Source organism: Nannobrachium achirus (assembly GCF_963921795.1).
Source record: "Nannobrachium achirus genome assembly, chromosome: 14".
In the NCBI taxonomy this organism is placed as follows: Eukaryota; Metazoa; Chordata; class Actinopteri; order Myctophiformes; family Myctophidae; genus Nannobrachium; species Nannobrachium achirus.
The window spans coordinates 26,126,880-26,142,846 of NC_137821.1; the positions used below are offsets into that span (position 1 = coordinate 26,126,880).

Sequence of the window (15,967 nt, forward strand, 5' to 3'; positions counted from 1 at the left end):
TACATAATCGTCTAATCGCAGTTATTTGACATAATCGTGATTATTTTTCATCATCGTCATAATCGTTTCCATGTTGAAAATAGCAGATCTACAAGCTCACAGCGCGTCGCATCGCAACGCGTTGTGAGCTTGTTAGATCGTGTATTTCCACTATCAATGTTCTTTTTTAAGTATAAAGTTGTCAAATATGTCATAATATCTTTGTATATTTAGATTATGTGTCATATCTGCCATGTGCAACTTCAAAGCCTAAAAGCCAAACAGTAATGTAATTGTCAACGACAAAAACACAATGAAATCGTTAATCGCAATTATTTGAGTGACAATTAATCGTCATGTAAAATGTCATAATCGTGACAGCCCTCTGTCTGTCTGTCTGTCTGTCTGTCTGTCTGTCTGTCTGTCTGTCTGTCTGCCTGTCTGTCTCTCTGTCTGTGTCTCTATGTCTGTCTAAAAGCAGAATTATTTTACTCAGAAGCAGGTTCACTCTTTACCCAGCCTCTCAAATCCCCACTTGTCCTGCAAGTGCCTCCACCAGAACCGCAGCCGGGGTCTGTAGCATAATCGTCACGACTCAGGGTTTTACAAATGGTCCTTTCAGAGCGTCAGGGCCCCCTTCCTCTCAGGTATCTTTGGGGATACGGACTGCCATCAGTGGCTGGACGCCTTTGAAAGCGGATTTAAATGACCGTGTGTCTGCCTGAATGAAACTCAGACCTCAGCCCCAGAATTGTCTTGGTCCCAGCCACGCCGTGACATAATAAACCCCCGGTCTTCCAGCTCAAAGTGTTATGCAACTTGGGGGTGCAGATATATGGTTGAAAATGTCGCAGAACTTTACGGGTTTGAGGTTACTCCAGGGAGGGGGAGTAACAGTGGTGTAGAGTAACTAAGTACATTTAACGTAAGTACTCTATTTTGAGGTACTGTAATTGTACTTTACTTGAGTAGGCCTAGTTCCAATTTTCTGTACTTTTTGCGACCGTAGGTCGCAGTTTAGTATAAGAATGGTCGCAGCTTGACCGTGTCTCTGTCTATAACGCCTGACACTGTGGTTCCCCTGACACATCACTGTGACATCACATGTGACATCACAGTGATGTCAGATCCTCGGAGCAGGGATCTCCATATATGGGCATAAAAGGCTGACACATCACTGTGACATCACATGTGACTTCACAGTGATGTCAGATACTCAGAGCAGGGATCTCCATATATGGGCATAAAAGGATCTCCATATATGGGCATAAAAGGGATTGGATGTATCATGTCAGAAGACAGAATCCATAAATAGCCAAGACAGGTGGTGCTTTTTGCCCTTAGGCGTCTAACTGGTACTTCTACACCACTACATCTCAGAGGGACAGGACATTTTGTACTTTTACTCCACTACAATTATTTGAAGACTTTAGTTACTAGTTACTCTGTAGATTTGTGTTGCGGTGTGATGCATTGTGAGCTTGTAGATCTGCTATTTTCAAAAGAGTTGTATACATTTTGAAAACTTGAAATGGGACATTCTGCATAATGAGTACTTTTACTTTTGGTACGTTAAGTACATTTTGATACCAAATACTTTTGTACTTACTCAAATACATTTTGAATTCCGGACTTTTACTTGTATAACAGAGTATTTCTATATTGCAGTACTGATACTATTTACTTGAGCAAAACGCGCAAGTACTTTTTCCACGACTGGTGAGCAAAAAGCCCCACCCAAATCCCAGCCCTTTCCAAGATATCCGCCGAGTCTGAACCCAGACAGATGTCTGGTCCATTAAAGGCTCATTTGAGATAATCTAAAATGATCCCGCTTTTAATTTCTCCACCAAGGAGCGCACGTTGGGGCTATGAAAAGGCTCCGGTGCCGTCGACGTTATCTCCCACCACCCGCTTAGCGCTCAGCTAATATTATGGTGATGTCGGAAAACATTGAACGGTATAGCAGAGTTCCGGCACGGTGGATTTGAAGCCGTCTGCAAGTAATTAAACAGCATGGCACCTCATAGGGAGCAATTTCCTGCAAGGCGTTTTTAGGCCCTGACAATGCATTAACGGCCTGTATCGTATTATCTCTGTGAAATACAGTATGCCCCCTTTTTCTTTCTTTTTATCCTTTTTTTTTTTACCCATTTAGGCCTAGAATTATTGAATGCTTTAACTATCGAAAAATAGCAGATATACAAGCTCGAGCTTGTAGATCTGCTATTTATTTAAAGTCGTGAAGATGTGTGCAAATCTTTGAATATACGTATTTTTAAAGTGAACATTTGTAACTCAAATTTTGCTTCTCGGGGGTCCCTGAAACTAAATATTTTTGAGATGGGGTCCGTGATCATTTTGGGGGTCCTTGACATGAAAAGGTTTGAGCACCACTGACATAGAAACATAGGTTTAAAAAAAAAAAAAAAAAAAAACTTTCAGAAGGATTCAGAAGACACTCATAGAATCGGGTCAGAATATTCAAAGACGTGCACAAATGTTCACGATCTTTCAAAAATAGCAGATCTACAAGCTCGCAGCGTGCCGCGCTGTGAGCTTGTATATCTGCTATCTTTCAATAGTTAAAGCATGAGTGTTGCCGAGAGAATGCCTTCACAATGAGCATCAGGTGAGTATTTTTTTCCTGGCTAAAGCCGACAAAATGCCTGAGCTATCTGTGTCATCTTGAATTGGAAATAAGGCGGCGCTGCCGCTATCTTCCTCACCAGCTACAAGGCTGTGTCCAGGGGCGTCACACGGGGGTGGGATGGGGGGGGGGGGGGGGAGTGGGACTGAGTTACTAGGGCCCAAGGTGGATGGGGCCTTAATTATTTTATACTTTAGCTATTGAAAAATAGCAGATATACAACACAGATATACAATACCGAGTGCCGCGCTGCGAGCTTGTAGATCTGCTATTTTTCAATAGTTAAAGCACAAAATGTGAGTGAATCCCTGTACCCAGACAGGGCCCAGAATTTGGCGCGACACCCCTGGCCGTGTCTGAGAGGAGCTATCCATGGTGGGCATAATATAATGTGTGTGTGTGTGTGTGTGCGTGCGTGCGTGCGTGCGTGCGTGCGTGCGTGCGTGTGAGCGTGGAGGGGGGGTGTGTGTGTGTGGGTCGGAGGGGTGAGCAGGAAACAAGTGGGTGGGATAATTGTGTGCACGCGGGGGGAGCCTGAGTCGCCGTGTTTTTTCGGGATGGCGCGCCGCTCGCTGCCTCAGGGTTTTGGTTGCCCCCATCGGCATAATGATGGCCACACGCTGGCGCAGAGCGATGCTAATCCCCGCCGGGCACATAAAGGGATTTGTTCTCGTTGGGCTGGCCACAGAGAAGAGTCCCGGGGTGACGGCGCTGGTTATCTTTTCTTTCTGCCGACTTAGAGAGTCCCCCTCCCCCGGGCTTTTATGGCCCTGGTCCTATTGTGACTTGTGTCACGGGGCTAACACACGGGCACACTCACACGCACGCGCGCAGACGTTAACTTGTCAGTCCTACTGTCACTGAAGCAATAAGCCACAAGAGGCGAGTGGTTACCTGGAATTCTACCACTTTTTGTGGTCACATGTTCAGATACGGGATTCTGATTGGCTTAAAACAGTGGTAAATCAGGCAACAACCTTGAGTTGGCTCATGGACCCTGCCCACTGAAACAATTAATGATTCTAACTAAATAACCTTGCAAGTTACAACTGTGTTTTCTTTCATTTATAATGGTAGAAGTGGTAGAAAAGCAATTTACCATTCGAGGGTCGTGGGTTGATGATTTCAGGGTTGTTTTCAGGGTTGCCTCGTGCCACAACCCTGAAACAGAGGTAAATCAGCCAACAACCCACTCCCTCTCATGGTAAATGGCTTACTTTTACACCGGCTGAGCGGCGTAGGGAGACACGAGTCTCTCAAACCCTCTCAGACGGTGTAAAATACAGGTAAACACAAGGCTTGTTGCTTTTCTAAAACGGTTTCAATATGGCATGAAAAATCATAGACATGTGCCAATTAAAACTGTTCTATGTCACTAATAATTCACTATAAGGTCTGCTCTGCAAGAAAGTAGTCCCCAGCTACAAGAAAGTAGTTCCCGGCCAGGCTGCAGAAAACAACACACCGGTTACTTGCAAACAAGTTCTCTAGTCTAGCTTCACAACACTGTGGAAAGAAATAACGCACCTGGGTTTGATATATACTGATTAAAGGTGTGGGTTATAGTCTCACATGCCACAGCAATTAAAGGGAAACCAGCCAATCAGAATCAAGGAATGGAACTAGCCGTTTTAGAATGTATCTTTGACCGTCTTCTTCTTTTGCCTATTTTGTAATACGTCTGTCTGATACTCTCATTCAGTTATTCACTTCTCTCTCTCTCTCTCTCCCTCTCTCTCTCTCTCTCTCTCTCTCTCTCTCTATTCTCTGTCTCATTTCCTTCACCTCTTTCAAACCCACAAACAAATTCTCGACATTTTGTGAGATAGGCTTCCCTCTCTGTCTTTCTCACTTATATAACTACAGTACACACACGCGCGCGCATGCCCACACACACACACACACACACACACACACACACACACACACACACACACACACACACACACACACACACACACACACACACACACAGCTTCACCCCACCCATCACGGCGGGGAGTAAACACAACACGGCAGCGCACATCAAAGAGGAGTGAGTGACATTAACAAAGGCTTTGTTTTCAACCAGACGTCAACGGTAAAAACGCCCCGCCTCCTCCTCCTCGCGCACGTCGTCTGTCTGCGACGCGACGTCAGGAACATCACTTTGGTCTGGCATTAGCGGCGGTGATTTGCCTTATCTGAGGGTTGCGTGCGAACATCTTGTAGACAAGCCGACCGTCTGCCTGTCTGTGGGGAGGAGAGAGAGAGAGAGAGTGTGTGTGTGTGTGTAGGGATGGGAGTGGGACGATACGCGATATTATCGTTTATTGTGATAAAAAAACACTCACGATAATCGTATCGTGGAGATTTAATATCGTCCTCCGTCATCCACTGGGATCAATTCACCTTTTATTTGCCGAGCTGCAAATCCGGTAGCACTTAAACCCTCTATAATTGGTAAAAATGTACTTATATTATACATGCTTGATACATCCTTTTTTCACTCTCTATCAAATGTCTTTGCCAAACAATAGCCTACAAGCTCACAACGCGTCGCGGTAAGCTTGTAGATCTGCTATTTTTGGCAACTGTTCCGCCCCAGGATAATGGATTTTGATTATCGTAATAATATCGTAAATCGCGATTTCTTTGGTCACGATAATCGTGATATGACATTTTCATATCGTCCCATCCCTATGTGTGTGTGTGTGAGAGAGAGAGAGAGAGAGAGAGGATGGATGGATGGATTGAAGAGACTGAACTTCCATCCATTGTTTCCCTGCTGCTCCTCAACCACAGAGAAACAAACACACGCGCACACACGCACGCACGCACGCACACACACACACACACACACACACACACACACGCACGCACGAACATTCACCTCCTCCCCACTCACTCTCTCTCTCTTCTCCAGATACTCTCTATCTAGTGTCAGTTCTGGTAATGGGTTTCTGGGGGGTGGGGGGTGTTGGGGTGGGGTGGGGTGGTATATTATTTTGGGTCCAGTAAGCTGGCATGCTTAAATGTTGAGTGACAGCCCCGACTCACTTGTGCAGTGAGAAAGTTTTCATATAAAAAATAAAAAAAAAATACTGCCAGTATATAGAGGGGGGAAAAAAATCCTCTATTAACAATAAAACCTGGCATGCTGCAACCCACCCTTTCCTACAACTTCCCTGGAAAGAAAGGGAAAAAGTAAAGATATCGTCGTTGTTGTCGGGTGGAAACCTTGTGTCAAAAAACCGTTTGGTTTCTATTTATTATTTTTAAAATGATTTAAACTAGTGAAAAAAACAGCCGATCTACAAGCGCACAACGCCTCGCGCCGCGAGGCGTTGTGCGCTTGTAGATCAGCTGTTTTTTTTTCACTACTTTTTGTGCAATGACCTTGTTTGATGAAGCAGTGCTTTACTTTGCGAAAAAATGTACACATTTTAAACTTGGAGATACAAGGTTTCTGCCCGACAGGGACGATATAGAGAGATGCAACTCCCCCCCCCCCACAACTAAATGTCCTATTTTCTCTCTTTTTCTATACTTTCTTTTCTCCGGTCTTCCTTATTCAACACCCCTCCCCTCCTCCCCTCCTCCCCCCCCCCCCCCCCCCACACACACACACACACGCTTCCCCCCCCCCCCACCCCTTCCTAAGAAGATAGACGAAGAAAATGAGGCCAACCTGCTGGCGGTGCTCACAGAGACTCTGGACAGCATCCCGGTGGACGAGGACGGACTGCCTTCGTTCGAGGCCCTGGCGGACGGCGACGTGACCAATGCCAGCGACCGGAGCTGTCCCTCCACCCCCGATGACGGCTCGCCGCGCACACCCCGAGCCCGAAGAGCCGTCCCTGGTAAGACACGCAACGTGGAACCTCTCTCTGACAGACAGCGGTTGAAAAAGGACTCACATTTTGTGCTTAAAGGTGGAGACCACCCATTTTCAATATTGAAATATGTCATTAATATACCTTAGAGGAGTTGTGTGGGAAATAGAAAAAAAGTTCCCCCCTTCTGTGTTGCCTAGAACTGGAGGATTGACTTTGGGGTTTGTATTGTAAAGTACAATGTGTGATGTCATCAAGTTGTACTTTACAATACAAACCCCAAAATCAATCCTCCAGTTCTAGGCAACACAAAAGAGGGGGAATTTTTTTTCTATTTCCACACAACTCCTCTAAGGTATATTAATGACATAGTTCAATATTGAAAATGGGTGGTCTTCCCCTTTAAGTACAAAGTATCAATACTGCAGTGTAGATGTACTCCGTTACAAGTAGAAGTACGGAATTCAAAATGTATTTGAGTAAAAGTATGGAAGTATTGGCATCAATAAGTACTTAAATTACCAAAAGTAAAAGTGCTAAATATTTTGAAAATAGCCGATCTACAAGCTCACAACGCGACGCGGATTACGTGCAGACCAGGATTACGTGCATATTTTTGCGAGGGTATCAACCCTAGGAGACACGGGGAGAACATGCAAACTCCACACAGAAAGGCCCTATCGCCGACCCCACCTAGGGTGTGGGCGCTGATGACGCGGAGGGAGGAACACGCCGCCAGTGCCCACAGCTGCCTGGCGGCAGGGTTAAGTGGTTTACTATGTTTTTATTATATTGTAATTTAGATCTGCAAAGTAGCTAGTAACTAAAGTTTTCAAATAATTGTAGTGGAGTAAAAGTACAATATTTGGATTCTAAATGTAGTGGAGTAGAAGTAAAAGTATTGGAAATTGGAAATACTCAAGTAAAGTCCAAACACCTCAAAACTGTACTTAAGTGCAGTACTTAGTGAATGTACTTAGTTACTTTACACCACTGACCTCTGATCTCTCACATTAGGGTGCCCTCCCACCAAAGTACCTATGAGAGAGGAATCCGCGTTCCGCCAATGCATTTCAATGAGAGTGAAGCGGTTTCATGCCAGCAGAGGATTTCTGCAAAAAACGCTCCCTTCTCATTGAAATGCATTGGCGGAACCGCGGATTCCTCTCTCATAGGTATTTTGGTGTGAGGGCACCCTTATAAACCCCCGCCCTTGATGCCCATGCCCCCCCCCCTGACCCTGTCCACGATAGGCTCCGCATAAGTAGAACCGTCCTCCGCTGGGTCCTGCGTTTTCATTCTGGCTGCCCCGCGGTCTCGCCCTGCAGTTGCTGCGCTGCAGTGGTGGAAAAAGCACTCACATATTTTACTCAAGTAAAAGTATCAAGACTGCAGTATAGAAATACTTTGTTACGAGTACAATTCCGGAATTCAAAATGCGCTTGAGTAAAAAGTATGAAAGTGTTGGCACCAAAATGTACGTAAAGTACCAAAAGTAAAAGTACTAAATGTTTGAAAATAGCAGATCTACAAGCTCACAACGTGTCGCAGCCCCCTTAGGTTCCATTTGTACGCTCTCAGAGTTACAGACCATTTATGGTTATTCAGGGATAGCTCTTTATGTGTTTCTGGTAATAATATTGTCAATTGTTTTGTATTTCCGTGGTAAAACATTTATTTTGACAAACATGCCCACCACAAGCCCCTGCGCAAGGGTGCAAGGTGCGTGCAGAGTGCAGACTGGAAGAGGCACAGACACAGACATGTACTTTACTTTATTTATTTATTTGGACAGGACAGTACCAGTTAATGGACACATTGACATTGACATGTTGCATAATAAATACAAACATAAGAAAATCTCAGTGTAAACCAGCCGGAGTTAGTTAAGAGCTAAATTTCATCCGTTGTCCTCAACATAAAACAAGAAACAAAACAAGACTAACCGTAACAAGAACAGCACAGTACAGGGCGAACAAAACACAAAACACAACAAGAATAAGATGCTTGGCGCAACAGAGTGCCTAGTGCGACAAAGTGCTTAGTGCCAGAAATACGCTAAAAACCATATAGGAAGGAACAAGTGAATCGGATGGATCCATGATTGCGCTGAGATGCTGATTATATTGCAGAAAGTACCGTATAATGGCGCCAACGTAATTTTGTGATGCCCTGACTATCAGCCCAGGTCCTTTAACTAAAAGAGAAAGAAACGCATCTTATCTGCTTTCATGTCGGCGGGCCTCCTCCTCCCCGCTAATCCCCCCCACCTCGGTGCCGCCTGCGTGTCATCTTCTGACAGAAAGGCTTTCTGATGTGTGTTCTGTTTACTTTCATGGTGTCTTTTTTTTGTATTTTTCCCTTTTTAAGCCATTTAGGCCTAGAATTATTCAATGCTTTAACTATTGATAAATAGCAGATATACAAGCTTGTAGATCTGCTATTTTTGAAAAAAATCGTGTGCAAATTTTTTCAATATATATTTTTCAAGCAAACTTTTGTTACTCAAATCTCTGCTTCTGGGGGGCATATTATATCTCATATTTTGAGATAGGGGTCCATGGCCAAATACCTGTAATTTTGGGGGTCCTTGACTTGAAAAAGTTTGAGAACAGCTGATTTAGTGGAACGATTTAGAAGTCGGGTCAAATATATTCAAAGACATTTTCACGTAAAAAAAAAAATAACAGATCTACCGAGCTCGCGGCGCGGCACCGAGCTTGTACAGATCTGCTATTTTTCAATAGTTAACGCATAAAATAATGCGTTTAAAGTGGTTCAAATCTAACGCGACTCGGGCGCGTTCCCGGTATTCGAGGTTTAAACAAAAACACTCCACATAACCCACGCCATCTGGAGCGTCTCTCTGGCGTTAAAGGCTTTGTCCTAGAATGTGTTGTGTTCGGTCATAGTCCATTTAGCGCCATGCTGGTCCCTTCTGGGTGACCTTTAGCCACGTGCCCAAACTCTGTTTATTCAATCACAGCAGCCGGGCCTGGCTCTGTGTTCCCCAAAACACCTGCCATGGGCTCGTCCTTTAAAGTACCGTAAACAAACAAAGGCGAGGTGTTTTTTTGCTTTTGGTAAAATAGCTCGAAACTATCATCAGATCTCTGAACCTTTTTCTATTATGATGAAAACCATTCCCCCCCTGTGGTTGCGACGTTTATGACGTACTGACTCTCTAATTCAGGGGTCTCCAACGTTTTCAGGCCAAGGACCCCTTAGTTGAGAGAGAGATGAAGCAGGGACCCCCATAACCTTATCATAGATTCCATAGTTGCATTGTTTGACAGCACAATTGACCGTGTATTTTGGATTTTTTTGTGTTTTCAGATATTTAACCACTTGAACCGTCAATACTCAATAAACTTTACCTTTCACTGTACTCTTTCTCCTCTACACCAAACCTATTTGCCGAAAATAGCCGAACTACAAGCTCACAACGCCTCGCGCTGCTATTTTTGGCTAAAGTTCTCAGAATATGGACACTAGGGTTCAAGTGGTTTACATATCTATCATTCAAAGATTTGGAGGACCCCCTGTAGTAACTCTGAGGACCCCCTGGGGGTCCCGGAACCCCTGTTGAAGACCCCAGCTCTAATTGAAAGCAAACGACCGTTTGTAAAACCACACTCATTCCCTCGTCTTCACCCCTTCTCTCTCTCTCTCTCTCTCTCTCTCTCTCTCTCTCTCTCTCTCCATCCCCCACCTCTCTCCCTCTATATGTCACTTTCTCTCTCTGTTTCGCATTCCTCCTCGCAGCTGAAGAAGTTGCTTCTGGCGCCCGCAAACTCCCAGCTCAGCTATAATCAATACACAGGTAGCAAGGCACAGAACCATGCAGCCAGCAGCAACCAGCGGATCAGACCTCCACCCGCCCTCATCAAGGTATGTAGGCACGCACGCACACGCACGCACGCACACACACACGCACGCACGCACACACACACACACACACACACACGTCACACTCTTGCTTGTAAGCTCACGCAACACCACACGTGCGCGCGCACACGCACCATAAAAAAGACACGCACAGATACCCCACACAGGCACGTCTCGCTCTGTCTCTCACATTCTGCTTAGCGTCGCCCCTCTCTCTCGCTCTCCCCCGCACCCACACTTTGTGTTCACCTTCCGTACATTTGTTTTCCTCTCCCGACCGTGCATTTCTTTTTCTCACCATCTCTCCGTGTCCCTCTCAACCCTCCCCTTCTCTCTCTCTCTCTCTCTCTCTCTCTCTCTCAACCCTCCCTTTCTCTCTCTCTCTCTCTCTCTCTGTCTCACATAGGGATGGGACCATAAGCGATATCATCGTTTATCGTGATAAAAAACACTCACGATAATCGTATCGTGGAGATTACATTTATCGTGATATCGTCCTCCGTCATGCACTGGGATCAATTCAGCTTTTTTTTGCCGAGCTGCATATCCGGTACCACTTAAACCCTCTATAAAATTGATAAAAGGTACTTACTTATAATATATGTACTTGAGGTCTTTTTTTCCACTCTCTATCAAATGTCTTTGCCAAAAAATAGCCGATCTACAAGCTCAGTTGCGACGCGTTGTGAGCTTGTAGATCTGCTATATTTTGGAAATGTTCCGTCCCAGCATAATGGATTTTGATTATCGCGATGACATCGTAAATCTAAATTTCTTTTGTCACAATAATCGTGATATGAAATTTTCATATCATCCCATCCCTAGTCTCACACGCACACACTTTGTTTTCAGTCTGTCTTTCTGTTCGGGTGGCCGGCTTTGGAAGATGTTAGACTAGCGCTCCAGTCTCATCTCCCGCGGGGTGGCATCGTGTAATGAAAACAGGCTGATTGCTGTTGGGCTTTCCAGGCGCGGCATCAGGACCGTTGTCTCATTAGCTTCACCACTTATCCCCCTTGGTATGGTGCCTGTTGAAGGCAAAGGCAAAAAAATAAATAAATAAAGGGTCTAATGGCGAGCGGCGGCGCTCGCTCTCTCTCGCTTAGGAGATTGATGCCTTCGGATGACGGGATCAAAATACCAAGACGCCATGTTCTCATTAAGATGGCTCTCTTTAAAGGAGTCTCACTTTCTGCCGCGGCGAGCGGAGCGCTGATTAAGATTAATGCTAGTCACTTTAAGTATCACAGGCTTTAGGAATGCGAATTAAATGAAGTATGCAATTTCTGTAATCTGTTTGCAATCCGTCCGACGTCGGCATGCGTGATGGATGCTCGTGACAAGTTGAGTCTTATTTAGGTATGTCGTACGCGGCATAAATAAAGCGCCCGTTTACTCGCGCTTGTTTGGGGGGGAGGGGGGGCCGGTGGATGGGTGTGGGAGTGTGAGATATGCGTTTGATTCGCGTCCCCCCGGTGCTTAGAAGTCTCTGGATTTAAAACGCGTCTCTAGCTCGTGTTGTTTTGGTAAACAGTAGTGCACACAGCAGCACAGCCAGCATGTGTGTGTGCGTGTGTGTGTGTGCGTGTGTGTGTGTGTGTGTGTGTGTGTGTGTGTGTGTGTGTGTGTGTGTGTGTGTGTGTGTGTGTGTGCGCGCGTGCGTGCGTGCACTACTATGTTTGCACATGCAGTGCGTCAACCCTTCCTTGCAGATTCTATTTCCATACTTTGCCTTTGAGTCATCTGTTTCTGGAACAGCAGCGAACGAGGGCTCCCGGAGGACATGTGTGCCGCGAGCACGCACAGAGTGTCGCGGCGGTGCACTGGGGTGGGTGGGTGGGAGTGGGGGGCGGGGGGGACAGGGGGGGGGGACATGCAATTAAGATGATGGGCGGACTGCACACTCCCGCCTCCCAGACAGTCTAGCCTGCCTGCATCTCTGTTCCTTCGCTCTCTCTCTCTCTGTCTCTCTCTCTCTAAAACAGAGACTTCAGCTTAACAGTATACGTACGTTCGCTCGACTCCACAACAGTGATACCAGTACATATAATGCAGAGGTTTATATCTTACCTTTTTTCGTTATGTCTCCCCGTCAGGCACGTGCACACATAAGAGACACATCAAAGGGGGCTTGAGCCCCTTGCCCTTTTACTCGCCTGTAATAAAAAGTGCGCCTCTCCGGACCACAAATGCAGTTTTTACTATGGTGAAAGAAATGCAAATGGCCTCTTTTCCATGCCATACCTGAAGGCAGCATTCAAGAGAATTGCCTTGTCCGACCTCTCCTGAACTTGAATGCAGCATCTTTTTGAGCGGTGGTCACAACGCTCCTATACGTGGCCGTGTGTGTGGGTCTGTCTGTCTGTCTGTCTGTCTGTATGTCTGTCTGTCTGTCTCCGTGTCCGTAGCCTGCAGTAACCTTTTCTGACCACACATGTTAAGGGAGGGGCGCTGTTGCACACACACACACACACACACACACACACACACACACACACACACACACCACCGCTCAGTTCACACGAGTGTGATTTTTTTTTAAAGATTTGTTTTTGAGCTTTTATGCCTTTATTGATAGGACAGTAGGAATGTAGCATCTTATGTTGAAAGAATTGCCCCGTGTAGAAACCCATGCCGTCACGCCACATCTCCAGCATTGACTTGATTATGCGTGTGGTATCAAGCAGCGAAAATAGCAGACCTCCAAGCTCACAACGTTGTGAGCTTGGAGGTCTACTATTTTCGATATTTACACAAAAAAAGGCCCTTCAAGAAATGTCAGCCCCCGAGGCGCCTGGTGGCCTAGTGGACCAGGGGCATACCATATAGGCATTGCCATTTTGACATCAATGCCTGTCGGCATCGCCGGTTCGATTCCCGATCCGAGCGACCTTTGCCGCATGTCACTCCCTGTCTCTCCCCCATTTCCTGTCAGTCTATCCAATAAAGGCAAAAAGCCCAAAAACAAATATAAAAAAAAAAAAAAAAAAATGTCAGACCATGCCTCTAACATTCTCTGCATGTCCCTGCTCTCCGTCCCCCACCCCCTTCCTCTTTCTCTGTTCCTCCCTCTCTACTCCCCTGGCTCCCCCCCCCCCCCGCAGACGGAGAGTCCGTGGCACGGCAAAGCGCGGGGCGGAGCCTCCAGCCAGCAGAGCCGCTCCATGAGGCGCCCCTGCACGGAGCTGCTCAAGTACCTGACGGCCACAGACGACATCCTGCTCCACACCCGGGCCAGCCAAGAGGCCAAGAGCGCCTGGCTGGGCGGCGGAGGGGGACCACCCGGGGGTCCCTCCTCCTCCTCCTCCTCCTCTGCGGGCTCCGGAGGAGCGAGCGGCGGCGGCGGCAGCGGCAGGGACAAGACCCAGCAGGGCCTGGGCCTTCTCGGGGCCGCCGCGTCGTCCTCGTCCTCGTCCTCGCCGTCCTCCTCCTCCACCTCCTCCTTCTCCTCCCTGTCCTCCGCCTCCCCCTCCTCCTCCTCCTCTTCTTCCGCCTCCAAGAAGAAGGTCGCCGCGCCGTCCCAGCATCATCAGCAGCAGCAGCAGCCGCCGCCGCCACAACAACAACAACAACAACAACAACAACAACAACAACAGCAACACCACCACCATCAGCAGCAGCAGCAGCAGCATCACCAGCGAGGTGAGAGCCGGGCTGCAGGCGATTGTAGTGTGGCCGGTGTTGGGGCTGGGAAGTGGCGGCGTTGCGCTCGCGCCGATGGGGCCGAGGAGTCAGAGCCGGGCGCTCCCGTCCCCGCGGGATGCCGCAGGGGCTCCGCCTGCGGCCGCGGCGCCCGCCCCGTCCTGGAGCACGGCCCGTCCACTGAAGAGGGGAGGCCGCCAGGCGACGCGGGCCGCCTGGCCGCCGCTAGGTTCATTAGGTACATGCATTCTTATTCCCTCCCTTCCCGAGAGGCGAGTCACGGCTGTGAGCGTTGCCGAGAGGCTGCGGGCGCCCCTCGGGCCAGCAAGGGCCGGGCTCGGCAAGGCCGTAGAGACAGTAGCCATAGGGACGGTAGCAGTGGTAGCGGTAGTAGCAGCAGGGGTGTTAGCGGCGTAGGCGTCCCCAGCGAGCCGGCGCCAACAGCACACGTCACCGTGACCGTTAAGCCACGGCACGGGAAGCCAGGGCACCCTTTACTCAGCCAGCTCCTCACGTCCAAGCAGAGGCCTGCCCGCTACCGGGCCCACCTGCTGCCCCCCGCCATCCCCCCGAGCAGGTTAGCAGGCGAGAGGTCCGAGAGCCCCAGCCGGGCCGTACCAGAGGACAAGGTGCAGGAGCAGGAGAAGGAGCCGTTCAGAGGGACCCCTGATCCCAGCAGCCAGGGAGTGAGACAGGCCCAGGAGCCTGAGTCACCATCCCTTTTATCACCTCTGACCGCAGGACTAGAATGCTGGGCTAGCCAGTCAGACTCAGGGCTAGACTTGGGTTTGGGATTAGAGCTGGGGTGGCCCGCTGGGGACTTTGGGGTTGATCACGATGTTGATGATGGCGATGCTGCCTATAATGATGACGATGATGATGATGGCGATGGCGGTGATGACCGTGTTGCGGGCAGCCCCACGGCGGTGCTCTCACATGGCCCGGCAAGCCCGCTCTTCCCAGACACTAGAATTGCAGAGCTTGTGCCTCCCTGTGCCAGCACACAGGGGCAAGGGTACCCACACATGCGGGCATTCAGCGGGCACCCCGACGACCAGGGCCACCCGTTGTTAGGTAATCATCGCTGCATCCCAAAACCCCCTCCCCCCTCCCCCCCTCCAAACACTGCCCTTTATCTGTACTTTCTCTGCTCCCTATCCTACTTTAACCACTTCCCGGTTTGACTTCATGACTAACATCTATACCGCTAATTCAAGCCTAACAGTCCATTAAAGGGCAATAATGGCAAACAAAACAGCCTGTTCGTAGATTGCTTTTTTCCACTGTAGTAAAAAAAAAAAGCCTTTGTCTTAAAATGGAAATAGGTTGGCATGATCAAGAGGAGGTGAGAAAAGGGGATAGCCTTTAATGTCTCGCTACGTCCTTGCATTAAGAAAGCCGGCCCCTGAACTTTTTCTCTCTTTTTTTTTTTGTGGCCGGGATGTATTACTAAAGCTACGCTCCTTTAGTTTGGAGCACAAGACAGCCAAGAGCCTCGGGCAACTGCACAAGCTTCCTTGACTCTCCTTTCCTCCTTCCTTATGTTTTTTTTTTATTATTTTGTTTTCCCTCCTCTGCTGTTGGTTGCATGCGATTATACATTTTGTTTGGCGTATTTGGGTTGGGTTATGGGATGGGTTGGGTTGGGGAGTTGGTGGTGGGGGAGGGAGGGTGCTCAGTGCTATGTCATTGTGTCCTGTTTGTGGCATTTGTGGCATTTATCTTTCTTTTGGCTCTGTCTGTCTGTCCGTCTTAGGGATGGGACGATGCGCGATGTTATCGTTTATCGTGATAAAAAAACTCTCGCGATAATCGCATCGTGGAGTTTTAATTTATCGTGATATCGTCCTCCGTCATGCACTGGGATCAATTCGCCTTTTATTTGCCGAGCTGCATATCACTGGTACCACTTAAACCCTCTGTAATTGGTAAAAGGTACTTATAATATACGTACTCGATACAGTCTTTTTTCACTCTCTATCAAATGTCTTTG

At 47.8% G+C, this 15,967-nt stretch overlaps 1 protein-coding gene across 1 annotated transcript in view; it reads left to right on the forward strand.

The window, feature by feature from the left end:
• ppargc1a (peroxisome proliferator-activated receptor gamma, coactivator 1 alpha) overlaps positions 1 to 15,967 on the forward strand; it is a gene marked incomplete at both ends in the record, with an annotated part of 73,885 nt that overhangs the window by 26,930 nt on the left and 30,988 nt on the right. Inside the window, 4 exon segments of the mRNA XM_080741507.1 lie at positions 6,273 to 6,446; positions 6,448 to 6,471; positions 10,210 to 10,335; positions 13,437 to 15,048. Of these exon segments, the coding sequence (XP_080597633.1) occupies positions 6,273 to 6,446; positions 6,448 to 6,471; positions 10,210 to 10,335; positions 13,437 to 15,048 (1,936 nt within the window).